The sequence below is a fragment of the Polyodon spathula genome, chromosome 27 (assembly GCF_017654505.1).
Source record: "Polyodon spathula isolate WHYD16114869_AA chromosome 27, ASM1765450v1, whole genome shotgun sequence".
Lineage (NCBI taxonomy): Eukaryota > Metazoa > Chordata > Actinopteri > Acipenseriformes > Polyodontidae > Polyodon > Polyodon spathula.
The window spans coordinates 1,334,963-1,362,342 of NC_054560.1; the positions used below are offsets into that span (position 1 = coordinate 1,334,963).

At 41.1% G+C, this 27,380-nt stretch overlaps 1 protein-coding gene across 2 annotated transcripts; it reads right to left on the reverse strand.

Moving 5' to 3' along the window:
- Nucleotides 1-6,157: 6,157 nt before the first annotated feature.
- slc35e1 (solute carrier family 35 member E1) lies at nucleotides 6,158-27,034 on the reverse strand. 2 transcript variants are annotated; one of them, XM_041230862.1, is made up of 7 exons: nucleotides 26,892-27,029; nucleotides 26,629-26,793; nucleotides 21,822-21,892; nucleotides 14,117-14,254; nucleotides 13,542-13,667; nucleotides 9,231-9,476; nucleotides 6,158-7,444 (listed from the first exon to the last, which is right to left on the reverse strand). In XM_041230862.1, exons 1-7 carry the CDS (start codon nucleotides 26,923-26,925, stop codon nucleotides 7,208-7,210), a joined length of 1,017 nt encoding a protein of 338 aa, XP_041086796.1. In that variant the 5' UTR covers nucleotides 26,926-27,029; the 3' UTR covers nucleotides 6,158-7,207. The 2 variants fall into 2 exon arrangements, with proteins under 2 accessions (XP_041086796.1, XP_041086795.1); XM_041230861.1 differs by having other exon boundaries at nucleotides 26,629-27,034.
- Between the last annotated feature and the right edge of the window lie 346 nt (nucleotides 27,035-27,380).

Sequence of the window (27,380 nt, forward strand, 5' to 3'; positions counted from 1 at the left end):
TGTCCATATGGTCCTTTGCAAGGTGCCGGTAGTATACCAGAAAATACCACAGTTTCAGTTTTCTCTTTTAATTTCCTTCCTAGCTCTCTGAATTTGTTTTGCAGGGATTTTGGTCTGTCTCTTCCAATGTTGTTTGTACCGATGTGGACAACTACTACCGGGTCGTCTCCTGTTCGTTCTAGGAGCCTGTCCACGTTCTCAGTGATGTGCTTGACCGAGGCTCCCGGAAGGCAGCACATAATTATTGAGAACCACTCAATATCAAACTGAGAGGTGTTTAATATAGAACCTGACATGATCAAACTAACAAGTTCATATTTTATCAGTGATTATTTGCTGTCTTTTATCCTTTTGATAGAAAATTATTATGATTTGACTGTTTTTTTAGAAATGCATCATCGATGAAGTGAATGCAGTGAGTCTTGGCAGATGTAATCTTTGATTAAACTCAAGAAATAAACTACATTTCCCAGTTTGCACAGCAGTAGCTCTGAAATTAGGTCTAAGGAAAAGTTAAGTGATTCCTTCACAACCTGTTTTCATTGTTAGTTTACAGGCTTGGTACGTCAGTAACAATGTCAGCGGGTGAAAGAAGAATTCACTTCCTATTGAAATCCCTCATTGTGGTTCATTGTGATTGATTGAAATCCCTCATTGTGATTGATTGGTAATCGATTGTAAAACTGAGACACAGCTGATCTTGTGATATTAATTCATTGATTAAAATGCCTGCTTGCCTATTTAATTTAATACCTGCCAACAAAAAACATGTGAATGGGGATTGCTGAGAAATGCAGGTATCTGCACACCTTAGATGTCAGTGTATTGACAATACAACAGGGGAGCCTAATGAATAGTCAGTACATGACTGGACTCTGTTTGGCTTCACAGACTGTCTGCTGTTACAAATACTGAAGCACATTGAATTCAGTGACATACACTTACACTACAAGTCTTACTCAATGTCTTCAATGCCTTCATTGCTCAGACATTGAGAAAGACTTCTAGTGGAAACGTTAGTCACTGAATTGAAGGCTAGTCAAAAGATGTCATTGAATTTGACATTGAGAAAGACTGAGCAGTTTGTCATTTAATTTACAATTATGACACAGAGAAAGACTTCTAATAGAAACGTTAGTCATCGAATTTATATTGAAAGATTTCTAGTCGAAACAGTAGTCATTGGCCTATATAATTAATTCATTATGCTTCATAAAGTGGAATGATCCCTACTGAATGATGTTACATACACCGCTGTGTAGTTTTCTATACTTTATGAAAAACTGACAAAAAGTGAAAAATGTGACATTTGCAAGTTTCACATGAGATACCACTGTACCACTTTTATGACTTCCTGTAGACTTTTGCAATATCATGATGTAGTTTCTTTGATTTAAATGATAAATAAAATATCTAAATTATTATATATAGGTGGTTCTGAATTATTTTACATAAAGTTGTTCCAGTCTCTCAAACATATTTTATTTCATCACATTTTTCACAGGCTATTCCATAAACAACATTGCTATTTTTACAGTAGGTATTAGTATTTCGTGGATATGTGTTGTTCTTGTGTTTAATTATATTTTTACTTTTGTCCATGTATTTACACACTTTACATGTACTAGTGCAAGTATTTGTAGAACCTATTCTGTCAATTATTCTTTTATGTTTACTGTGAACTACAATATCACCTAAATTAGCTTCTCTTGAATGCTACAACTGGGGCCTTGAGAAATACTTTCCTCGATTTTACTGAATTATGTAGAATCCGTAAGTGTTTCCAAGCTATCTTAGAAATATTAGGCAAAAGTTTAGAGTAAGCCATTACTAATGGGACTCGTTTGACCTTTTTATCTGTTTTTATAATCTTAGTGTAGATCATCTTTTTAGTTTATCCACTTTTCTTAACTGTGTCTCTCTCTAATTGTTTCTTTTATCCTCTTTTTTTAAGATTTGTTTTTAATACATGTCTTTGTTTTACACAATCACTTTCTTTAGAGCATAGTCTTTGTATTCTTATTCCTAGCCCCTTTGGGATTGCCCTTTTAGTGTGTATTGGATGTGCAGAGGACATGTGTAAATACTGGTGCATGTAAGTAGGTTTACAGAAGAGGTCAGTCTCAATTGAACCTTCTTCCAAGTTTTACTACAGTGTCTAAAAATTCTATTTCTTTTCTAGTCCATCGATTTGCCATTTTATGAAACTGGAAAAGAGATTCTTCTGCATGTGTCCAAACCCCAAAAATATCATCTACAAACCGAATGTATTCTAAAGGTTCTCTTTCTGATTTTCTAAGTAATTGTTCTTCCCATTTCCCCATGCATGTACTGGCAAAATGCATTCCCAATTCAGATCCTATTGCTGTACCATTGTTTTGTTTGTAATTCTTATCAACAAATGTAAAATAACTGTTTTCTAAAACTATGTTGATCATGTTCAGCTGCTGTTGGTATGGATTTATCTAGTCTATTATCTAGTGCTTTTTGACAAGCTTCAAAAGTTTCTTTACGAGGGACACTTGGATACAAGGATTTTACATCCATGCAAAATAAAATTGTATTCTCTGGAAGGTTGTGCTTTAGTGATTCAAGTCTTTTTAAAAATTGTGTTGTATCCTTAAGATAGCTTGGTAATTTCTCAACGTGTGACCTAAGTTGTTTTACTGTTTTATTTTAAAATACACACACACATATATAAATTGTATTATGTCTCAATCCCAAAATTCCCATAGCTGTATACTTTTAGAAAGAGTGGTTGTTAAAATATCCCCTACAGTTTATGCCAGTCTCTGTGGTCCAGTAGACCTATATAAGCTCTTCAGTGAAAAGTAAAGCAGAAGGATCTCAGTGACTTCACAGGAGGCATGATAGTGGGGGCCCATGCTCCCATGCTCTGCGCTGTTCCTGTGATTGATTTGAGAAAGAAGCGGGTCACAAATGAATGGAGTCTACAGCAGTGACCCAAAGCACTTTAAGACCGGACTGGACTGGACTTGGATCCTTTAAAATACAACTTTTGAGATCAATCAGCGTCTTGGCATCGGACGAGCACAGAACAACCTCCTCTCATTCATGATCTTGTACCCATGAACTGAAGAAATGGACATGAAGTCATTATTAAATCAATTAAAAAACAAGGTTATGGTGCTTCATTCATAACTTACCCAGTATAAACACAACTGAGGGCAAAAACCAGGGTTAAAAAAAACAATTGGTCACATTTTTGCATTTCTATCTGTTGTTCTTTATTTCATGTTGAAATTTGAAATAAATGGTATTAAATACAAAATGACAGAATGTGCATTACCACACGTACGTTTTTCCATCTGATGCCACTACATACCATAAATAAATCTAAACATCGTTTCAGTAAAAATGCCATTTACAAGAACATAAAAACAGCTTTGAAAAAGTAAACCTACTATAGAAAATACCCACAAACCATAACAAAACCACATGGTACCTGCACATTTGCATTCCAGTGATTAAACAAAAAGCAAAAGCCTTCAGTATATCCATCCACATGGACCATTACATTGAAGACAAGAAAATGCTTGGGATTTGTGGAAACCAACGCTTTGTAATAATTCAACATGTACAGATCACAGTAAAACATTATTTTAATACAGTTCCTACACTGCATCCTGCCTGAGCCAGGGCACCCTCTTCAGAGGTCAGAACAGTCAATGATCTCTTCTTCTGTCAGTCCTGCATGCCCTCAAGCCATATCCATCAAACCATTATTTCAGGTTCATTCTCAATAGAAAACCGTTTAGCTTGTAAAATAAAAAATTAGTCAGATTACCACAAAAAAATTCCATCCATTTGTTCCATTTGTTCCATCTTGTGTTTTTTTTTTTTTTTTTTTTATTTTAGAGAACCGCTTCATTAAGTTATTTGTTAGTATTTTACTGCAGCCTATCAATTACCTTTCATAACTTCAACATTAAAATTGGAAGATTTGAAAAACATGTATTTATTTTTGTAGTTTACTGTTATTCTTTTGACTTTAAAATAGCTTTTTGCTAATTTTTCACGCATACATTTTTTAATGTGAGTTTAAACTATTATAAACTATTATAAATGATATCGTTTAAAGATGGCACTCACAGAAAAATGGTGCAAAGCAGAAAAAAAAACCTGAAAAATTAAATTGCAGAAGGATTTGACACACATCAAAACAATCAGACTGCGACAACAGACAAGTTCATTTCTGCAAATGTAACCCTGATGGTCGTTCCATTAAAGGTGAATAGACTTTCATAGTACAAGATTAAGTTTTGGCCGTCACTTGTTGGCGAAATTCCAAGTCCCCTGACTTTTTTAGTTAAATATGTCGTCATTACTGATACTAGTCGTTGGAATATTCTTAATTAATCGTGCAATGCCTCACTTAGAACACTGAATACAAACATAATTCTTATTTACAAGTTTAAAATACAAGTCTTTATACACTTCCCCCAGTTATATACAACAGTATTCTTTTTTTCTTGTTTATCCAAACATTCTCTATGTTTATACCTTGTAAGGGGTTGGCTCAGTCTTGAATGCTGCATTAGAATCTGATCACCACACTGGCACAAACAGTATGAAATGACAAAGGGTTCTGTAGTTCTCCTTCATTAATCTTTCTGTGCAAGACAAGTCATTTAAACACTTTTCTGTGATTGAGGGAAACAACTAAGGGTTAAAGGATTTTCTCAGCACTGAAAACATTATCACTGGTCCACCTTTTCAGGTCTAAATTGAACTCCCCCCACCACCAGGATACCCAGATCTTTCAAATCAAAGAGCATGTATTAAAAGCTGCTGCCGTTTCCAATTCCCTTCCTGTGTTGCAGGTACATTTTTCTGTTCTGGTTGAGATCCATGTGACCTACAGCAAACGAGTGGACAGCTTCCAGGAAGAAGCAATTTAATTTAAAAAAAAAAAAAAAAAAAAAAAAAAAAAGCAACAACATTTAAAACAAACCAAAAAAAGGTTCTAAAGTCTGAAATAAGAAACAAGGACTTTTAAAAATAGTGCAGCGCCTTTTCAGCCCTCAGGCAAAAAAGACTTTATGAAAGGTGAAAACTGCAGTCAGAGTCTGTCTTAATAAACCTGTGATTTTAAAGGGGCAATGGTTTTTTGGCTATTGACTCCTAGTGTTTTGTGGGCAATAGCACAGACTACATTAAACACCATATTAGCCAATAGGGTTGCAAGCCTACATCCAGTGGCTAAGAATGGATTTAAAGCTTTGATTAGCACTCTTTTATAAAATAAACTCAGACTCTGTTAAAAACCTTGACACATGAATCTCAAGACCTGTCCATTCTGTAGAGCCATTTCACCTACCCAGCAACAGGCGCTGTTCACTTATGCACCCTTAATAAAAGTGATACCCTAAATGTATTCTTGCAGATGTAAGACAGGTATACACCAGGCAGGTCACATTTCAAAAGAACGGCTTGGTACAGCTCTGAAATACAACCACTACTTGAATGATGTATTCTTCGTGTTTCTGTCGTCACATCCAGGAGACACTTCAAACCGTTTAAAGCAACCCTGTGGTCTCATGAGTACAGCTGGTACACCAGAGTGTAACCACTAACCTGTCCCCCTGCAACAGACCTAGTAAGAAACACAACATAACTCCATTGAGGAAGGCGTTGCAGGGGGTGACCGCTTTACGGTTACACTGGTGTACCAGCTGTATTGAGGCAACGGGTGTCCCCAGGATGTGACGGCTGAAGCAAACTATACATCAGTTCACATTAATTGTGATAACTGATACTTCAGAATGGTAAATTTATTTCACAAGATTGCAGAATATATGCATTTCCAGTGCACCAGCAATGGCTTCATTATATTAGATATTAGACGCTTGTATTAGGAAGCCACTAAATTTAGACTCTGTGATGGAGTGTTTTTAAACTTACTGATGGCCATTTCTTATTGGTGAGAGTGTACAGTGCAACAGGGCAATCCTGACCAGCACTGACCTTCACAAATCAGCACAACACCATATATCTCTTCAATTTTGTCCAAAAAGTGTTAAAAATATAAATACTTTTTGTTAATATTATGCAATATTAAAAAATTCTGGAGTACCCCTGATTTTCTCCCCAATTTTCACAACGCCCAATGATGTTCCCTCACCACAGCAATTCCCACAACAACTCAGGAGAAGTGAAGGTCAGTGGGCATCCCCAAGCCAATCACCTCTTTACACCCAGGAGCTCCACAGCAGATTTGAGAGCTACCAGCCCCTAGAGCTTGAGCTCACCAGCATCTGGCCAGTAGGGGCCACTGCAACGAGTCCGATTGTAACCCAGCACCAGAGCCAATACTCCTTGTGGAACGCCCATTGAAGACAGGCAGCGTGGCTCAGCCAGAAGCCTGCACTCCTAGGACTGCCTTTACCAAGGGAGACACTACCAGGGCTCCCGATATGGTACTCTCCAAAAAGTACGCAACCTAAACAATCACCTAAAACAGCCAGTGCCTTCAGTCTTGCTGTACCACAGAAACAGAATTGCACTTCTCATGCGGGCACTAGAAGGACGTCGTAGTTAAAGATGTTTATATAGATTTATACAGCATGCAAAGCACAAAACAAAGGGCTGAACTAAATACTGCCTAACGAAAGCAAGGCAAAGCTGACAGCAACCCAAGCAGGTGGTTTTAACAATTAGAAAAATACACTGAAGAAGCAGCTAGTGTTCTTTATGGTTGATAGTGTAAGCTACTGTACATGCAAAATGAAAGGATAGTTCATTGATTAGGGGGAAGGGCACAACAAAAATCTACAATACGATTCCTTTGATCAGAATTGATCAATCACCCCAATTCTAGGAACCTATTTTTACATAATTTTGTTGTTGCATTAAAACATATTGTGGTATGCAAAATTTCAACATTTAAAAAGAAAATCTTTTTTTTTTTTTTTTTTTTTTTTTTTTTTTTTTGATTGCAGGAAAATCCCCTCTTCAAATTGAAACCACAGTCAGATCTCACATGTTTGTTAAAATAATTTTGAATACATTTGTTTGGGATTATCTATTCAGGGATACTACGATATTACCAAATTAGGGGAAAAAGTCCACAATGCCTCAGCGTGCAAACTCTTCCATGCAGACACTGCCATCCAATCTCTCTCCCCTTTGCTGCGTCTCCAACAGCGCTGGTTGTAAAGTTCAGACCCGTGCCCCTCCCCAGGTTCTACACATCATACTGGTTTGAGCTCTTTCCCAGACCGTGGGTCTGCCGGCTGTACTGGAAGTGATCCGTCAGCACATTGTTTCCTCTGTACTGGTAGTCCGAGTTGACTGGGAAGGGCATGGTCCCATTGGCATAGCTTTTTTCCAGTGCAGCACTTGCGTGATCAAAGGAAAGGAGATCTTCTTTTGAAACTGGCAGCAGTTTCTTATTTGCCTCCTGGTTTGCATCATACTTAGCCTGTTTAAAAACGACAAAGAGGTGAAATATTCAGCTTTGCCACATACACTGAAGTCTGCATCACAAGTTGTTCATGAAACAGCTTTACCTGGATGCTTAAAAAACATGGTGCTGAAAAAGTAATTCCAGTAAATCTTACCTTAATTTCATATGTCTTTCCTTTAGGAAAAACACACACATTCTGGTAAGGGTGAATTTGAATTTGCAATGGTAATTGACAGTATTTGGTAGTTGAACCATTAAAAATCAAATCCACAGTTAACAATGTGAGCCCCCTTCATATATGAAAACAGGAGACATCTGAAGTGCTAGTAATGCGTATTAGCAAAGATGTACTGGAATTACTGAGTTAGCTATACTTACTTTCTCATATATGATTTATAATATTTAAAAATGCAGACCATTACATAACGTGCAAGAACAAATACAAAGCACAAACTATGGAAAAACAATGACACAGTAAGACAACAGCGACATTTTGATTTTAATTATATCTCATTTTTGTATCTATGACCTTTTAAAAGTGCTAGTTACATCCAATAATAACCCAGATACTACGGTACCTGTATACATTCCATGGTCGCCTAGCAACCACAGCACAGCAAATGGCTTTTGCACTTGCTGGCACATTGAATTTAGAGGTGTGTGCAAGACAGGGCTGGAAACTTTAAATAAATCATTCTTCTCACATCCCTTCTGAAATGCTACTGTTCAGGCAAATCTCAGGAGTGAAAAAACTCTGTGTATGCCTTAATTGTACAAAGTAACTTCATAAGCAGGCATTAGCACTGGAGTTCTATTGGAAATATGACACTTGGGGTGATGCAAGTATAGGCACAGTGCAAATCATTTCAGATGCAAAATTCTAATTGCATTGCAGCCAGGCAATTACCCTACGTAAGCTTAACAGCAATGCAAATTACTCAACACGCACAAATAATGATCCGCAATTATGACACCGAGGGTCTCAATGAGGTCATCGGTCTATTAGCGGCCGCACTGCAGAGTCAGCAGTACAGAGAGCAGCAGGAGCTGTATGATATTTGTGGAGCATGAAAATACAAAACAAAAAAAATGTCAGGAGGAAGCACAGCAAAGTCCTCTTGGCCCACGGAAAAGAAATTAAACTTTTCTGATAAGGAGCCGAGAGTCCTTACAGCTGAGGCTCTCCTCAACAACAGCAAAGTGTCGCTGCATCAGGAAATGTACCACAGCAGCCATCCTAAGGCCAATGACAGGTCTCTGCAGGTGTGTGCTTTTATACAGCTCTTAGTTACTCGCTCCTACTGTGGTTTGCACCTTGTAGAAGACGTGTAAAGTTTTGGGAGGGTCAGCAACTGCCTAAGTGCAAGGCAAAATCCTTACAACTCATTATGTTTGCATCCACTTAGTATCCAGATCCTGCCCAATTCCATCCTCTTTTCTTCATTTGAATGCATTTCTATACAATTTGAATGAATTAATGATGGCAAAGTGCAGATTTGATAGCGGTGCAGAATGCCAGGTGAACAGCTTTTTCTTACATATGCCGGCTGCTAAACCCGATTTACGGCAGCATTCTGGGGGTTTGGCATGCATCCTTACAGCACAACCTGGTGCTATTTGGTTCGGTTTATTTACAGTAATAAATGTAATGCCTTTAATTTCAAAACAAATACAAGCAAATCAGGAGAGACCCACAGGCTAGTGTTTAAATCACGTAATTATAGATTGTTAATTTGATTTGAACCACTGGATAGCAGGTGATACCCTCGGTTAGCTCCATGCAGTTTAACTGAGGCAGTACCTTGTTATAAAGGAAGACCCCCAGTATTGCAGTCATCATGCCCAGCACATTGGTGGAGGAGACGGGGTTCCTCAGCAGCAGCAGGGACACGCTGATCACCATGATGCGCTTCGTAGCGTTCGCCACGGAGTAGCTCAGAGGACTGATGAGGTTCAGAATGCTGAAGGCAATCATGTTCTGAGCAAAGTTACAGAACCCACTGACCAGCAGCAGGACCAGCGTGCTCGACCAAATGGACATGACACTCTGAAACGAGAAGGAAGGTTAGGGTAAAGAAATAATGCATTGCTAACAAATTCTTACTGCACACTTTCTGGCACTATATAGGGCTCAAATGGGCAGTTTTGAAACAGACACCAGGTACTAGGTTAGAGGCACATCCTAGTTTTCTTGCCTTGCCTTCAGGGAAGTCTGTTACTGCTTTGCTTCCTTGGTCACTCCAGCAGTATGTTCTGGATCAAGTTACTGGCTGAAAGCATGTCAGTCAACAGGGGAAGCAGCTGATTGGATATTTACAGGAAAGAAGATAATAGGGGTTAATTTCAGCCTCCAGGTGACCCAGGAAGTGCAAGACAGTCTAAAAGCATAGCTTGCAAACAGAGATTTCTTTGCTCATGTGTGTTTCTTTCAAAACTGCACATTTAAGACCTGTATAATGAATTGATGTGCATAGCAGAGAAAATGGAAGTGGCTATTTTGCGAGCTGCAATTATAACAATGCACTTAAAATGGCCACATGGGGGTGCTGAGTCACCTTATTTCCATTACAGATGCTGACAATATTAAAAAGACAATACGAGTAATTGCAAAAAGAACAGTTAAGAACATCAGAAAGGGGAAAGCTTACTTCATTAAACGATTTTTCGCAAGTTCTCTTCTGAAGTGCATCAAATTAATTTGAAATCTTTTTTTAACCATTTTAGAAAAATACTGTTCTGTTTACTTTCAATGTCGAGCTTCTTTAACATTGCATTGTGTGTGTTCTCTGTTGTAAATACTGTGTCCAGTTCTGTTCACCACAGCATCAAAAGAACATTGTGGCCGTGGAGAGAAACCCACGAGGAGCAGACTAATCCCACAGCTGACAGGAATGAGCTCTAAAAGATCTGAATATATTTAGCCCAGAACAATCCAGGGGGGGTGAATGAAGTCTTTAAAAGGAGTTGACAAAATGAACCCAAACCAATACTTTAAAGCCCAATGCCTAAAGACCAGAGGACAGAGCTGGAAATTAAATTCTCTGCATTAATTCTGTACAGCTGGGAGGCAGAGCACTATAGCCGAGAACACTTTAACAGAAAAAAATAATTGCCTTTAATTGCTTGGTCACTAACAGGCTATCATTATGGTTTATGTTAGCTCTGTTTCCGGAGCAATTGAGACCAGCACGGAGGCTAACAATAACACAACAAAGCTAGACATTGAGTACTCTTGATCAGCCCAATTCTAACAGACCATTTACATTTTTAAGACAAACTGTTATTAAGTCGATTACCATTTCTTTAGGATTCATCCAATCAAGAGAAACACCAGCTGCCCAAGCATTTTTGTTTTCTTTGATTTCATTAAGCTGTTGACTTATTAGATATTTGTGTCTCTTGCTTTTTAACTGAAGTTTTGCTTCTTGTAATTCTGTCATGCCTCCAAAAAGATCAAATCTGATGAAAGGAGTGGGACTCATGTTTAAAAACTTTAAAAAGACCTTTGTGACAGATAGCAAATGAATCCTAGTCAACAATCTCCCTCCCGATCTATGACAGCACTGTTGAAGTGGAACAGAGTGCCTCGTACTGGTTGGTCTGGCAGTTCATTCCAGGGTCAGTCGGAAGCCAGCCAGCCAGCCAGGAAGGGGGCAGAGTCACAGTGCCTGAAGTCCTCACCCTAAAGCGGTATGCGATGTGTCAGTCATGGATTGGAAGAAACGTGACTGGACTAGCTATCGCAGGGGGAGTGACTAAGGGTATAATTGGGGATGTGACGATGTGGTTACTGAAAGGACCGGTTTAGGAAACTAACAATTATCGTGAGTGTTTCGTTTGTGTTAACTGTTTGCCTTTTGTCACTGTAGATGGCTAACACAAACTGGGAGCTGTCACTATCAGCCAGAACCAAAACCCAGACTGCACGGCACCACTGTTTCACAAACTGTTGCACTTCACCCCACCTGCACTCGAGCACTCACTGTCTGGAGAAGCGATAGTGTCTGTGTTTGGCATAGTTAAAAGTGTCATATTACTTCAGGACTGAAACCCTTGTTTTGGACGGAGCAATACACATGACTGTAGGCCCTTGCTTGTTATTTAAGTATTGCTGACATGCAAACCAGCCAAATAAAGGAGCTGTTTTATTGAATTTTCACTGTCTTGTGTGTGTTATTCCTGAGCACTGCACCAACTACACCTGCGCACGACAAGCCACTTTGACACACCTCTCACAATAATGTATTTATTGCAAGTTTAATATTTCATGTATTGATAATTTATTAACTGAACCGTGCTTCTGCAAAAATAAGTTCCACAGTGCATTGTACTATTTAACTACATGTTAAAAAAAATCCTCAACAGCCAATCAGCATGCAGCAGCCAAACACTCAGTTTTATAATAAATAATAATCCACCCTAATTCGTACCCAGGCTGCACTGCTCCGTTACCCCCTGCTCCTTTGCAATCTTGTTTGCGTTTCTGGCAGAGCATGCACATCATACCACCAAATTCATTCCTGCAAAAAGGCATCCCCCCCCCCCCCAACATAACACCACACCCACGACCACAGTGGGTTGTTTTTTGTACGCATGGGCCCTCTTTCTACAAGTTGCACTTCGTTGATTATATCAGGTTGCTCTTTTCATTTTCTACTTTTCTTTATTGTTTCATTATCCACTTCGGTTTGGTATTTTCCACATTCATTTACTATTTTTCTTCAAAAATAATCAGTTATTTTTTTTTAGCAGTCATTTTAATGTTTCAGCCTCTCGATGTGCTTAAGAGAAAACCCACCCCTTCATCTCTGACAAGACGTAACACCGCAACACAGAGTGCCACGTGGTTTCACACAGTGTGCACAATTCATCTAGTCTGCTAGCAGCGCACTCAATCGTTAAAGGCACAGTAGCACCTGCAATACGGCTGAAAGGGCCATGGGAGAACCCTGGAGACACTTCACACAGTGGTGAGGTATGGATGGGTTACCCAAAAATGTTTAATTACAGAGGATTTTTATATTCTTTACATGGGAATAAACCTCAAAGATCAATGTCACGATCAGAAACACATTCAGCATTAAGGGTTTATATAACCCTGCAGATATGAAGTCACTCTCTTCCGATATGAAGCTTTGACACTCCACAGAACTGGAGCTTCAGAGTCCCAGAATACAGCTTAGTAGCGAGTATGAAGGCACCATCTCAAAGCGTGAGGTGTTTCTCATCCAGAAACCACCCTAATGTGGCAGCCACCTTTAAACACCTCTGTTTAGTTTACTAGTAATAAATGTTTGTTTTCCACAATCAGCCCAATTTTGACACCTGTCTAACTTCTGACCTCTTGACCTGATCAGGCTGAAAACATGGCCTGACTTTGCCACTTCAAATAATTCTTTTTAGGGGTTTGTAAGCACTCCAGAAAAACACAAAGAGACATTCCTGCACATTAGCCTCTCTAACACAGACCTTGAAAATGATTGATAAAGCATAATATATATATATATATTTTTTTTTTACTCCCATTCTGCTGAAACAGCGTCTTGCACTCACAGAAAAAAATTAATTCAGTACTGTCTCAACTCCTCCACCTGGTGGATCTTTCAATGGCAATGTAAAATTCAACAAATCATAAATAAATATATATTTACATACATTTGAATGTTTCAATGAAATCAATTTACTCATCTTAACTTAGTGTGTAGTTCAAAGTTATAAATGGGAATACTAGTACTCAGAATTCACCAGCCGCTACTGATAATCCTCTTTTTTATTTCCTTACAAAAAATGGTATTGTGCCCTGCTAGTACTGAAGTAAATGTGAAGCAATGTTCAATATCCAATTGAAAGGTAGTGCTGTTTTTTTCTTTAATATGCCAGTATTTATTTCCTTGCCATTGTTTAAAAGCTGCAGTTCAGTTTACACCTGGCAACCTCATCAGTCACAGGTCTAGTGAAGGGTGACGTGATGGATTTTGCCCGAGGAGTTTCCTTAAACTGAAAATGCAAAGCTGCCAGATGAAATGGTTTGTGATATTAACAGCAGCTGATGTCTGGTGGTTTTCAAGCTCCGTGTGTCTGAGTATCAGACTGTGGTGCAGGATCCACTCACCGCGTCACTGTCAATGAGGAAAGAGGACAGGTCCACCAACACCCAGGTAGGGAGCATGAAGAGGACGGCGTGAAAGCCCAGGACATTGAGCAGACGGAGGTGGTGTATCCGTGTGTCTCGCAGGACCTGCGCAGGACAGACAGCTGAGTTTACAGAGATCATTCCCAATTCATCGAACTTTACAGAGATCATTCGGAATGCGATTTCAGCTTACAGACATCATTCTAAATTCAACTGCATTAACATACATTCTAAATGTACAAAATTATTCTAAATTCACTAATTTTACATCATTTGATTACTGTTTCATTCAGGAAGCTTAAGTGTCGACGGTGAAACTCATAATTAAACTAGTCTTGTGGAACTAACTAGAAGGAGCATGCAGTGAGTGGGCTTTGCTCTGAACCTTGTTAAGCTCAAATTAAAAAAAGAAGTAAAAAAAGAAGTTTCATGGATGTGATGAATAAAAAATAAAAACGGGAAACCAAACCATGAATGTAGGCGAGGAAATGTCACTGTGTACAGCCTATCTGTTCTTTAACCTGGAAACAAACCATATTAAAAGACTCTCGCACCTTTTTGGAGAAAATATTTTGTAGAGAGAAGCAGAGGGTTGCAGCCAGGGCACTAACGAGCCCCGAAGAATCAAAAGACAATTCAGTCACTGTAGCCAGGAGAACCCCTCCAATTATAGGAACCAGAGACATGTACACCTGGGGAAGAGAGAGGACTGGTTAGTTCAGAGTCTAAACTATGCACACACACAGCTCCTGAGAAAGAGGCCACACTCAGGACTAATTAATACACTGGTTATTGTGCTTGATTATTTATTGTTCTGAAAAATGAACGAGTTTCCAACAGTCAAGCTGAAAAGGCTCACTGCCACTGTACCCAGATGTTCCTCTGAAAGAATCTGCCACTGAAACTGTTAATGTTGACTTTATTGAGAGAAGCACAGAGTACAGGTGAGTACCAGCTACAAAAAGACCATAACAGAACTTTATTAAGTTGGGTCTTAACCCCTTTCCTCTGTCCTGAGTATATCTCCACTTCATTTCCAGCTGTGTCTTCTGGTTTCTGTGCCGAGTTTAAAGTATTGGCCAGGGTTAACTACTTAATTTCCTTAGACTTTAGACTTCAATCATGTCCCCCTTGATGTCATTCTGTAAAGAAAAAAAAAAGCAGTCATATCACGTTTTAAACTGAACTGTGAGAAGGATGGTAACAATCTGACTGAACACAAATGCCTGCAATTTCAGAGGTGCTGTATTAACCCAAGCAGTAACCCTGCACTCCCCTGACTGTCAACTCATCCTGCACACTACGCAGACATGCCTTTACCAGGGGAGACCCTCTGGGACCCCTGCACTCCCCTGACTGTACAACTCATCCTGCACACTACGCAGACATGCCTTTACCAGGGGAGACCCTCTGGGACCCCTGCACTCCCCTGACTGTACGACTCACCCTGCACACCACACAGACATGCCTTTACAGGGGAGTCTTTCGACTTTCTAGAAACAGACTGCTCAGATCACCCTGCAGAAGGCACACGTTTTCAAATGACGAAAACTGGAGAATATTCAAAAACAATCCCTTCAGGTACAATTGTTCATTTCAATATTTGTAAGTGTGCAAAGTGAAACCAGAGCAAGATATTCCAGTAATGACTTCCTATTTCCCCCCAGCTATAATATATACTGACATACTGTTTTGCTTGGTAGGGCGAAGTGTGTCTACACATAAACCTAGAAGGCTGATTATTGCAATTTATAAGACTGGTAGTCATTGATTTATGTATTACACAGCAACAGCACAAACCCAACCCATGTAAATATGCACTCCACCAGAGTTATACTGCTGAATGTGGAATTGTAGCCATGCAGTGGACGAAACCTGCAACACAACTGAATTGGACTCCAGTGCAGTTCAGAGATCATAATATCTAATGCTGCACAAACAGAGGAAACTGTGGTTACTTCAGACCAGAAAGTTCAGTTCTCAAACAGACTGCAGTTCATACTAACTATAAGAAGGACCAAAATCGAGAAATATGTATATAATGACAAAATCATAGGCGACTTCAGGAGGGGTAGACCTCTTGTTTAATTAATTTACTAAATTTCTTTCAGGAGTTGACTACTAGAGTTTACAGGGACAGTGCGTATGACACCATCTATTAGATTTTCAAAAATCATTTGACAAAATACAGCACGAAAGACTACACTTTAAGATTAAAACAGTAGGAATACATGGTAAAGCATGGAGTCATAACGGGTTACAAGATAGGAAGCAGAGTTATAATTAGAGGCCAGGCATCAAACTGGAGTCACGTAACAAGCGGGGCACCACACGGATCAGCACTGGGACCTGTGGCAGGGCAGAAGCTCTGCTTCTGCGAGACGACGACATTGTGCCGACACAACGACAGGGGTGGGGGGGGGGGTTGGTGGGGGGGGAGGGGGGGGTGTTTGTGGGGGGGGGGGGGGGGGGGGGGGGTGTTGGGTTGGTAATATAGGGTTGGCAGGGAGGGGGCTAAAATCCCCCTGACAGAATACATGAGTGTGGCTGGAATCCTAATTGAATAATTGATGATTAAGCTCCAGCCGCATGGTATATATAGAAGGAGAATCCTTTGCCTGGGGGTGGGTGTTTGGTCAGTGTGCACACTGTGTTGTTGGTCAATGTTTAGTATCTTGGTCAGTGAAGGCAAATGCCCAAACTGACAACACAATTGTTTTGTTTAAACCTTTCATTTTGGCCCTCATACCTAGTTAATTTGTTGCTGTGTTTTGTGTGTTGTTAATAAACATGTGCAGATGCACATAACTGCAGTTTCTAGCCTCCGAGTCTCATTCCTGATGCTATCCTGCTACAGGACTATTAATATTACCAGTCTATATAAATTACCTGGACTGAGACAATCAGTAAGCTGTGCAAATTTGCAGACGACACAAAACTGTGAGGGTGGCCAACTCCCAATCAGCAACTCTAATAATACAAAGAGTTGTAGACAAGACTCAAACTTGGGGTGACACATGGCAGATAAAATGTAATGTGAATAAACGCAAAGTCTTGCACAGAGCACAAAAACATTAGAGGTAAGTATTATGTGAACAGTAATGAAACAGAGGAGGCTGTGTATGAAAAGGACTTGGGGGTAGTAGAGGATGAAACTCTTAAGCCGACTAGACAGTGTGAGAAGCTACAAAAAAAAAACAAATAGAATGTTAGGCTAAACAGCCAAGACAGCTGAATTAAAATCTAGAGCTTTGTTAAAATGATATAACGCACTGGTACGACCACACCTAGTGCACAGTACTGGTCCCCGTATCATAAGAAACACTGAGGCCTTGGAAAGAGTATAGAGGAGAGCAACACGATTAATTCCTTGATTAAAAGGCATGTAACATGAAGATAGACTGAAAGCAGGGCATAAAGTTAAGGGCATGAAGGGCAAGGCAATGTTGCCTTCATTGGGTGTGAAGATTCAGGGGCACCAAGGCAGTTCTAGGGGGCAAAAAGGCAAAACATAAATCCAACCCAAGGGGCACCAAGGCGACTTCATACGCATTCATAAAACAACAAAAAAGAAAGAGCGAATGATCTCGCTCAGCATTTAATAAGTTAACAGACAGACAGAAAATAAACGGTTATAACAAACAAAAATACAGGACACGGCACATTCGCCAAAATAAACACACAAACAAAAACACACAAACAAAACGGACTAACACTAACAAAACACGGTGAGCTCCTATTTTACTTATTACTTATCACAATTACCTCCATCTGCAATCCCGTTCTCCACTCACCGAACACACAACATGTAACAGAAAATACACACAGGGGCGGGCACTTTGCCACATACACATAAAGAATAACGGATGAACTTCAGTGAGTTACAGGAAAATAATTTCACAGAGGGTTTCTGTGACATCATAAATTACGAGACCGAAATTTATAAACTGTCACAGAAACCGAAGCTGGAGTTTTCCTGAAACTCACTGAAGAGACCCGTCTATTATTTTTTTATAATATATGGATACCTTTAGTGATGCTAATATTAAAGAAGACGAAGTTCAGCAGTACAGGTGAGGTTTTTTTATTATTATTTATTTATTTATTTTAAATAGTGTTTTTTAGTGCTGTACAGACGTTTTATGTCGTTACCCGTTTAGTTTCTCTGAGATACAAATGTACCAGCTTTACATTTATTTTTTTAACATATTCTCATTTTGTTGATTCATTAGTGAACATTTCTGTACTGTGGGTGTGGTCGGGTGATTGAAAACGAGACACTTTGTGTTTGAATTGAAAGTGATGGTTTCGAGGTGTCGAACGGGTCAAAGTTCAAGTATGTTTTCTCTAGAGGAATTATCACTTTTTGACGTCACTACTGGGGTATTATGCTTTTTTTTTTAATGGCTTGGGTTGCAAATATAGCCTTCATCCATATCATATATATATATATATAGACACACACACACACACACATGGTATCTGCTTCTTCCCCTGGCTGTAATTCGCGTTGCTGTTTGAATCGGCGTTGTAATAGGTAAGTGGATTGTAGTTTCTTTATTACAGTCGTTGCTTGCTTAGGTAACCATCCTGCACTTAAATTAAAAGTTACAAAAAGTAATTAAGTGATCTAAAGTGTGTTGGGGTGTGTTGAATTGTGAGGTTTAGTGTTATGCATATGGCTCCAGGCCTACATGATAGTATAAACTGGCAATCAGTGTCTAGAATGCTAGCCATCGAAGGGCCAGATGTCCAAGGGCAGTCTGAGCTGTGGCAGTCAGAGTTAGGACAGGTAGAGCAAGGACCTTTTCCAAATCCCTCCCCGTGGCTATTAGAGGCCTCATTCCAACTCTTGACATAAGCTATATTTAAACATTATTAAGGTGGTGTTTTAACTGTGTGATCCAGCGTTGTGACTTGTACCATGTGAGTGTGGTTAAACTGAATAGGGGTTGATTTGCAATTTGACTGGTTTCCACACAGCTTTTTGTAGTTGTGTGATCCCACTGAAGTGCACTGAAACTATTGTACTGCTTAAGCAGTAGCAGCTGTTAACCAGTTCCCTTGCAAAGTGAGGGTGCGAGGAGTGGCTGTTGGAGAACCTAGCAGCACTCTGGAAGATGCCAACTACTAGACAGATCTGTACCCTCCCCCCACCGCTCCTGCTCCCACTACTACTGTACCTATCTGTCTCACCAGTCCTGTTATGACTTTCTCACATCCCTGTTCTATCCTCCCACTCCTGTACCCTCTCTTTCCCCTGCTGCTCCTCTAACCCCTCTAAGCTCATCCCTCTGCCTCTCCCTTCCCCTCCCGCACTCTGGTGTCCTCTTGAACTGTCACTTCTGCTAAAAAAGCTGACTTCATCTCTGCTTTTGCCTCCCACCCAGAGGGTCTCCCCTGGTAAACGCACGGCCGTGTGGTGTGCAAGGCGAGCCGTACAGTCAGGGGAGTGCAGGGGTCCCAGAGGGTCTCCCCTGGTAAAGGCACGGCCGTGTGGTGTGCAAGGCGAGTCGTACAGTCAGGGGAGTGCAGGGGTCCCAGAGGGTCTCCCCTGGTAAACGCACGGCCGTGTGGTGCGCAAGGCGAGTCGTACAGTCAGGGGAGTGCAGGGGTCCCAGAGGGTCTCCCCTGGTAAACGCACGGCCGTGTGGTGCGCAAGGCGAGTCGTACAGTCAGGGGAGTGCAGGGGTCCCAGAGGGTCTCCCCTGGTAAAGGCATGGCCATGTGGTGTGCAAGGTGAGTCGTACAGTCAGGGGAGTGCAGGGGTCCCAGAGGGTCTCCCTTGGTAAAAGCATGGCCATGTGGTGTGCAAGGTGAGTCGTACAGTCAGGGGAGTGCAGGGGTCCCAGAGGGCCTCCCCTGGTAAAGGCACAGCCGTGTGGTGTGAAACACAAATCGTACAGGCAGTTTTTTGTTTTTTTTGTTAGTCTCTCTATTGGCTGTTTGCCTTTGATTGTGCAACATAGTTGACGTGGCACTGTTCCCTTTGTGATTCACATTCAAGTGGGTTTTAACAGTAACAGGAGAAAATAGGCAAAAAATCTCTCTCTCTCTCTCTCTCTCTCTCTCTCTCTCTCTCTCTCTCTCTCTCTCTCTCTCTCTCTCTCTCTCTCTCTCTCTCTCTCTCTCTCTCTCTCTCTCTCTCTCATCTCTCTCTCTCTCTCTCTCTCTCTCTCTCTCTCTCTCTCTCTCTCTCTCTCTCTCAACCATGCCCCATCCTCCTCTATCTCCTTTGACGATTTTGCCTCTTTCTACTCTAAAATTTCTGATATCTGCAAACCCTTTAACACCTCTCCCTCCCCCCAACACCCTCTGTCTCCCTTACTAACTCACCCTCCTTCTCTCCCCTCCCAAACTCTGACCTCACCTCCCTCTTCCAGGTACACAAACCCACCACCTACACCCTTACCCCCTCCCCACTCGCCTCTTTCAAGCTGCTACTCCTGCTCTACTCCCCTTCATCTCCTCCATTCTCAACACCTCTCCGCTCTGGCCTCTTTTCCTCTGCCTTCAAACAAGCTTCTATCAACCCCCCCCCCCCCCCCACCCTCAAAAAACCTACCCTCAACCCCACCTCCCTCCAGAACTACCGTCCTGTCTCCCTCTTATCCTTCCTCTCTAAAACCCTCGCGCAAGCAGTACACTGCCAGCTCTGTTTTCCTGTCTAACCACTCTCTGCTCGACCCTCCCCAAACTGGTTTCCGCTCTGTTCACTCCACTGAAACTGCTCTCCTGTCTGTCAATAACTCGCTAAACTCTGCCCGTGCTGCCTCTCTCTCTCCTTTCTCCTAATTCCCTTTGATCTCTATGCTGCCTTTGACACTGTCAATCACTCTATTCTCCTATCCTCTCTTGCTGACCTGGGAATCTCTGACACTGCTCTGGCCTGGTTCTCCTCCTACCTCTCCGACCGCACCTACCAGGTAACCTGGCACGGCTCAACCTCCACACTTCACCCTCTCTCAAGGATCAGTCTTGGGTCCTCTACTGTTCTCTCTCTATATCTGCTCCCGGGCCCCCTCATCGCATCCTATGGTTTCTCATACCATTTCTATGCTGATGATGCTCAGATCTTCCTCTCCTCCCCCCTTCCGCCCCCTCTGACCCCACCATCCCCTCTCGTATACTTCTACCTGTCTGTCTGCTATCTGCTCGTATCTAACCCTGACGTAACTATCAACACTTACCTGCTCTTGAACTGCCCCGATATCAAATCGTACTGTGTTTTGTATTTGCTCTTATTAGAACTGAAGTCATTGTATTTTGTATCTTGCTATTAATTGTAGTGTAATTCCTGATGTGTATACAAAAAATACAACTGCAAATCACCCTGGGTAAGGGCGTCTGCTAAGAAATAAATAATAATAATAATAATAATAAACAATATTTCAGGGTGTTTTTACTAAAGTCAGTCACACACCACTGACTAATACATAGGATTAGAATAGGCTTAGATACAGCCTTAGTGATACACCAGCACAAATAAGCAAAGTCAGTGAAGGGAAAGTTAGCTGATGCTGAGCAAGTTTGTGAATGGGTTGTAGATCTGATGTGCTGGTGCTTACAGGTATTTCAAATTGTCAAGGGGTTTAACAAAGTAACTGCTGATAAATATTTTTCCCAGGTCACAGAGAACAGAACCAGGAGCCACCGGTTGAAGCTGAAGGACATATTCCGAACCGAAGGGAGAAGGAGCTTTTTTACAGAAAGGGTGCTGAATCATTGGAACAGGCTCCCGGACAGAGCTGTTAACTGGATGCTGTTGTGACCACAAGACTTTAGCTAGCCGCTTGGAGGAAGGGCGGTCCGTCGAGCCACGGACTCCCAAAGGTTTCACCACCCCTATTAACCTGGCTAGGGGGGGGGGGGGGGGTTTTCTCACCTAACAGACCACGCTGACACCAAAGCAAGCAAGCATAGGTGGGCCGAACGGCTTTTTCTTGTTCTTGAATTTCTTATGTAAACAGTGCAGCCAGACAACGGACTCAAAATCAAATCTACCATCATGTCACTCCAGTTCCTAGACCCTCTCATGAAATGAAATTCCCAGTAAAGTGTACTTCAGAGACCAGAAACACCACTTTGTATGCATCTATTCTTCAAGTGTAATTTTCTAGCTGACACTAAAAAACATTGTTGAAGTTGACATTGAAGCCTTTTTCCAATGTGAATTAGGTAGTGATTTGATCTTCAGTGCAGTGGGCAATTAGAACTCAGAATCAGACATCACTTGATCTCACCCCTCCCCCTCCTCACCTTTGTGCTTTGCTTCTCCTTCATTATAATGCGGGACAGCAACACAACCCATATTGGCATGGTAGCCTTAACTGTGGAGCAAAAGAAAAAAACAACACTGGTTACAGCACGAGGACGGCACTCCGGACATGTGGAAACGGTCCAGGGTTACTGCAGAGCCTGGGTTTCACTTGAATAATGTGCAGAGGTATTATTCAATAGAGGTGCACTGTAGAAGTCAATTATCACTGTTTCAAGAAAAAAAAAAAAAAAACCTGTTTGTCCTTTAAAATGTACTTCAAACGTTACTTAGTTCAAATTTCTATTACTTTTGTACGTTGTGGTCCCCCCATTCCATCGACAAGACAAAGTGGCTGGAATGGAGGAAAGTGGAGCCCAGATTGGCTGCTAGGGGAAATACACTAAAGTCACGCTACACACCAGGATGCATGTGACACACTAATGTCACGCTACACACCAGGATGCACGTGACACACTAATGTCACGCTACACACCAGGATACATGTGACACACTAACGTCACGCTACACACCAGAATACATGTGATGGGCTACTTTATGATGCATAAAAAGATCAAATGATTACTTAATGATAAAACATTTAGTTAAAAGAAAAATTCTAGGGAGAGTATGAATGCATACCAACTTTTAAACACACACATTCAAGAGCCATTTCGTGAACTGCAAGGAGCTTTGCTGTGCTATTGGTCTCGTATCATAAGACAAACCACACATCCCTCTATTAAGATAGGCTATCATGTAAAGAAAGTATCCTGGTAGGAAAAGAATCCAGTGTTTCATACCTAGCAGCACTCAAACAGAGAATTACTGTTACTGATTCACACTTACTGTTGTTTATCCAATACTTCATTTCAAACAAAACTACGTAACATAAGAAAATTCACATTCGGCCAATCTTGTCAAGTTGCTAGTAGCTGATTATTCTCAATTTAGTCAAGAAGTTTTGCCAAGTGATTCTGCCTCGACAACATGACTAGGTAACCCTAACCCTCACTCACCTCAAGAAGAGTATTCTTCTCTCTGTCTTAAAGTCTGTCTCTACTTACTTTCAAGCGGTTTCCTCTGGTCCTGGTTTATGTGCTGTACTTAAAATACTGGTTAGGGTTAACTTTGTACTCTTAAGACTTCAATCAAATGTCCCTAATTCTTTGTTGCAGGCTAATTAAGAAGGTTCCTTCAGCCGATCTTCATAGCTCCCTGCTTTGACCCTGGAGGTAGTCTAGTTCTCTGTTGGGCTCGCTCTTATTTCTACATCAGTGGTCTATTAAGCTAACAGATTAATGACTACATACTGTGAGAATCTCTGCTGAACTGAGTGGTGTGACACTGACACACGAAACAGAGGGAGAGAGACTGAACTGCTCCCTCACCGTCAAAGAGAAAGGGTGCTCCCTCCAGTCCAGGGCAGGCTTGAGGCATGGAGACTGAACTGCTTCCTCCCTCACTCCTAACGTATTTAGCAGTAGATGACTGCAACTATTTAGACTGATTTACACCGTAAATTACATTTGGGGATGGGTGTACAAAGACAGTTGATACAGCATTGCATTAAATTACACAAATTATGTAACTAATAAAAAGCTGATTTCAAGAACAATCTGAAGAAACTGCATACATCTAGAACAGAGAAAAAACAGCTGCTAACTTGCTCTATAAGGTATGGTTCAAGACACAGTTTTTGTTTTGTAGAAGAGGAAAAAGCAGCTAATTTCTGATACAAATGTACTCACAGCCAGATTTTGAAAATGGTCCTGTAAAAAGCTTTTAGTTGTATGTTTCAAACTTCACACAGGAGAGCCAAGGCTTCTTCAAATTCCACGGGAAAAATAAATAAATAAAAAAATCGGACGACATCTGGTACGGAAAGCATCCCCTCGTTTTATTGCCAGTTTGATGAAATCTCAGTCGAAGCCTGCTCTATCTACAATATAACCACTGTGTTCGTGTCGCTTGTTGCCAAGTTTTAAGTGATGCTGGAGTTGAAGACAGGAACATTATTTCAGTTTCTGGACACAAGAGCGAGCTCAGTCTCAAGCACTACGCGACAAACACCGATGGAATGCAAAAAAAGGAAATAAATACATTTCTTCACGCAAGTCTTCAGGAACAGGTCCCCCTGGCTGTGACAGCGACACCTAGTAATACCTTTCCTACACCAAATTAGAGAAACTGTTTAAACTCTTCAGTTACTAATGACGCCACATTTAACTAGCCTGAAAACACAGCACAGCTACTGTAAGTCAGCTACAGTCGATCCTGGACCAGACCATTATTAGGGGAAGCTTATTTAATGAAAATAAGTTATTTTCACTGTAAAGATATTTGTGTGTCTAATCCTTGTGTGTGTGTGTGTGTGTGTGTGTGTGATTTATAATGAGCTAATGTGTCTGTGAAGGGTGTCTCTTATTGTATAAAAGACATCATCTTGTGTTGTTACCTAGAGAAACAAGGTTCCACTTTTTCTTTTAAGCATACACATTTGTGAGGTAGAGTTATTCAGCGTCAATAGGCAGAGAACGCGAGAGACATACAGTCAAAACAACAAACAGCCACAGTAAATACCTCCTGCTCGCCTGTAAAGACAGCATGTTAAATATTTACTTCAGTTTATTTTCTCTCTGTTTACTGTCATGACATGTGTTTTAGAAACCTTTCATGTACATTTAAACACATTGGAGTCAGAACATGTCGATACATATTTAGACACAGCGATACACTTTTAAATAAGCTCTTCAGATGCTTAAGCAACACACATACCGCGATTCATAATATTCAAACGACATCTAGAAAATTCATTTTCAGGAAAATATCAGGACCAGTATATTTGCATTATTAAAATGGAAATCAGACATGGCATCATTGCAGTGGCATAGCCAGGGCGGGGGTTTGGGGGTTTAGGGGTTGGAACCCTCCCCAGAATTAATTCTTCAGCTACGTGGAACAAGAAGTATCAGCCATGTGCAAAAATGTATTAGTTGCACTGGTGCAGTATGGTGTTGCAACATGCTGTTATGCAAAGTGTGACTGGATAGGCAGATTTTCAAATACGTTTAAACAACCCCTCCAGCTGTACACATCCTGAGCGCACTGTGGCTCCCAAGCTTTGGACATTGCCTTAATCTGGCTTGCCAGAGATTGTAATTGCATACCACTGTCCTAAAGGGTGCTCCCTCCAGTCCAGGGCATGCTTGAGGCATGGAGACTGAACTGCTCCCTCCCTCACTCCTGATGTATTTAGCAGTACAGTTAGAAAAGCTGTTTAGTGAATAGATGCAGATGACTTCAACTATTCAGAGCGATTTATACAGTAAATTACATGGGGGGGATGGGTGTACAAAGACAGTTATATAGCACTGCATTACATTTCTGTAATTTAAAAATGAACCAGGTACTGGACATCGTTGCAACATTAGCTAGGGTCGAATACAGCTCGCCTGTTCAGGCACCATACAGAGGGGGCACCACAGAGGTGGCGCAATAGCAGGTGCAGCTGCACTCGGAGGGCCCCGGAGGGGTTCGAAAGTCTTTATTTATTAACAATGATAATATTCTTCGCATTTATATTTACAGATGTTACACGCTTGTATCACTGTAGCTGCTGGTGTGCGGTGCCAGTAATTCAGATTGTATCCTCCCTCATTTCAACAGGTATCGCTATTGTCTTAATTATCCTAACTTTTTTCCCGCGGAGGCTGGTACGAGGCATGTCTTCATGGAAAGTTTTGCAGTTCTATTCAGCACAGATATCTGCAGTTACATTCTTTGTGCACGATTCATCCTGTAGTTTAGACTGAAGCTGTTGGCTGCTGCTGTAGGCAACAAAATAAACTACAGCAAATCAACATGCCTGCATTTCAGATTTTTTAAATAATAATAAAAACATTAAAAAAACAACAAGAGTTTCCTATGTGAGACAATTTCTGCAAATGTCTGTGTAGAATTGTTAATTCTGTAATACTTTCTGTGATTGCAGAATTGGGGGATTCTGGTAGGGTTAGTGATTAAACCTGTTCGTTTATGATTAAAATATAGTGTAGTGTTGGATGTAAAGATGTACGCAAAATAAAGTAGGCGAGTGGAACACGTTCTCATTACGCACTGTCCCATATTTGCTAACTTTCAGACAATTAAATATAGTTCAATATTGAACACTTGATTTGGTATGTTTGATGTTTATAAATAAGGGTTAAATTAACGTTTGGGGGGGGGGGGCTCTTGACACCTTTCTTAGGTGTCAAGAGCCGAGGCTCTAATAAACAAGGTCGGCTATCGATTAACCGAGACGCATCAGCGAGTACCCAAGCGACTGACATATAAACTATGTAAATTGTGATGCTCCGAATGAACAGTTACAACAGGGTGTTGTTGACAGTTATTAATGGGCCTGGCTTCATACAGGACATTAATACAGTGCCTGGCTTTGTGTAGCGATACGGGCTCCACAACAGCACAGATCCACGATATTTAGGAAGTCCGGTCATGCTGCGTATGAACTTCATCATAAGAAGTCGTATTATGTATTTGCGAATGTCATAACATAAACGCTCTATACTGCAACAAGTGCATTTAAAAAAAAGTGTCGCTATCGCATACCCTGAACGAAAACTGTGTCGCTAACGCATACCCAGAACGTACTGTCATACTGACTACATGGCGGCATTACATGAAGATGCCACTTCAATTTAATTCAGAAATACGAGGACTGCTGGAAATGCTGCAGAGAGCCGACACATCATTTAGCACACGGTAAACAGCACAGATATACACAGAGACAATACACTACCGTACCTGTGTGAGCATAGGAGACGGGTACCTTCCAGATGCTGAAGTGTGCAGACACGGATGCGAAGTACTTGCCGAATGCCAAAGGCAGAATGTACCAGCGGTAGTACCTGCGCGGCAGCTCTGTTTGCGGGACTCCCCAGGCTCTCAAGAGCGGCGGAAGGAACACGACTATGGAGAGAATGTGGAACAGCGACACCGTCACAGGGTACGGAAAGCCGTTCAATATTATTTTGTTAATGACGTTCCCTCCGGAGCTGACTGCATACCAGCACACGCAAAGCAGAGCAATGCGGACGCCATCCTTCACTGCAGGACGAGCCGCCGCAGCCATCTTCCCCTCTCACAGACCCGCAGCAGAGCAGAGACAGACGTGGAACTGAAACACGTACAACAAGCAGATACACGACTTGCACAATGTACGTCACTTCCTGCACTTAAAGAGCTTCGCATCCTGTTCCAAGAGATGTTGAGTCACGCCAATTCGGCGGAGAAAGGAGTACACGGGCAAACCTGAAGATACTCAGTGACATTGCGGCTATTCGGAAAGTGCCATGTGGTGTTATATACACTCAACTCTCATCCATACCAATGCCAAGGGACCAGCAAAAAAACAATACCGTATTAGCAGATGTAAGCCGAATGCACATGTCAGTTTTCATTCAAATTACTCTGAAATCATTTTGGAATTACAGTACGGTGAAACGTATTACACATTTTAAAACAGTGTATATTTATTGAGAATTCAATTGTAAGTG

Bases quoted from the DNA above. Each gene is read 5' to 3' on its own strand.
- slc35e1 (XM_041230861.1), bottom strand. From the start codon at position 26,956: ATGGCTGCGGCGGCTCGTCCTGCAGTGAAGGATGGCGTCCGCATTGCT. The intron at 21,893-26,628 runs GTACGGTAGTGT...TTTGCTCCACAG, and splicing joins CGTCTCCTATGCTCACACAG to TTAAGGCTACCATGCCAATA. The intron at 13,668-14,116 runs GTGCGAGAGTCT...TGTCCTGCGCAG, and splicing joins AAAATATTTTCTCCAAAAAG to GTCCTGCGAGACACACGGAT.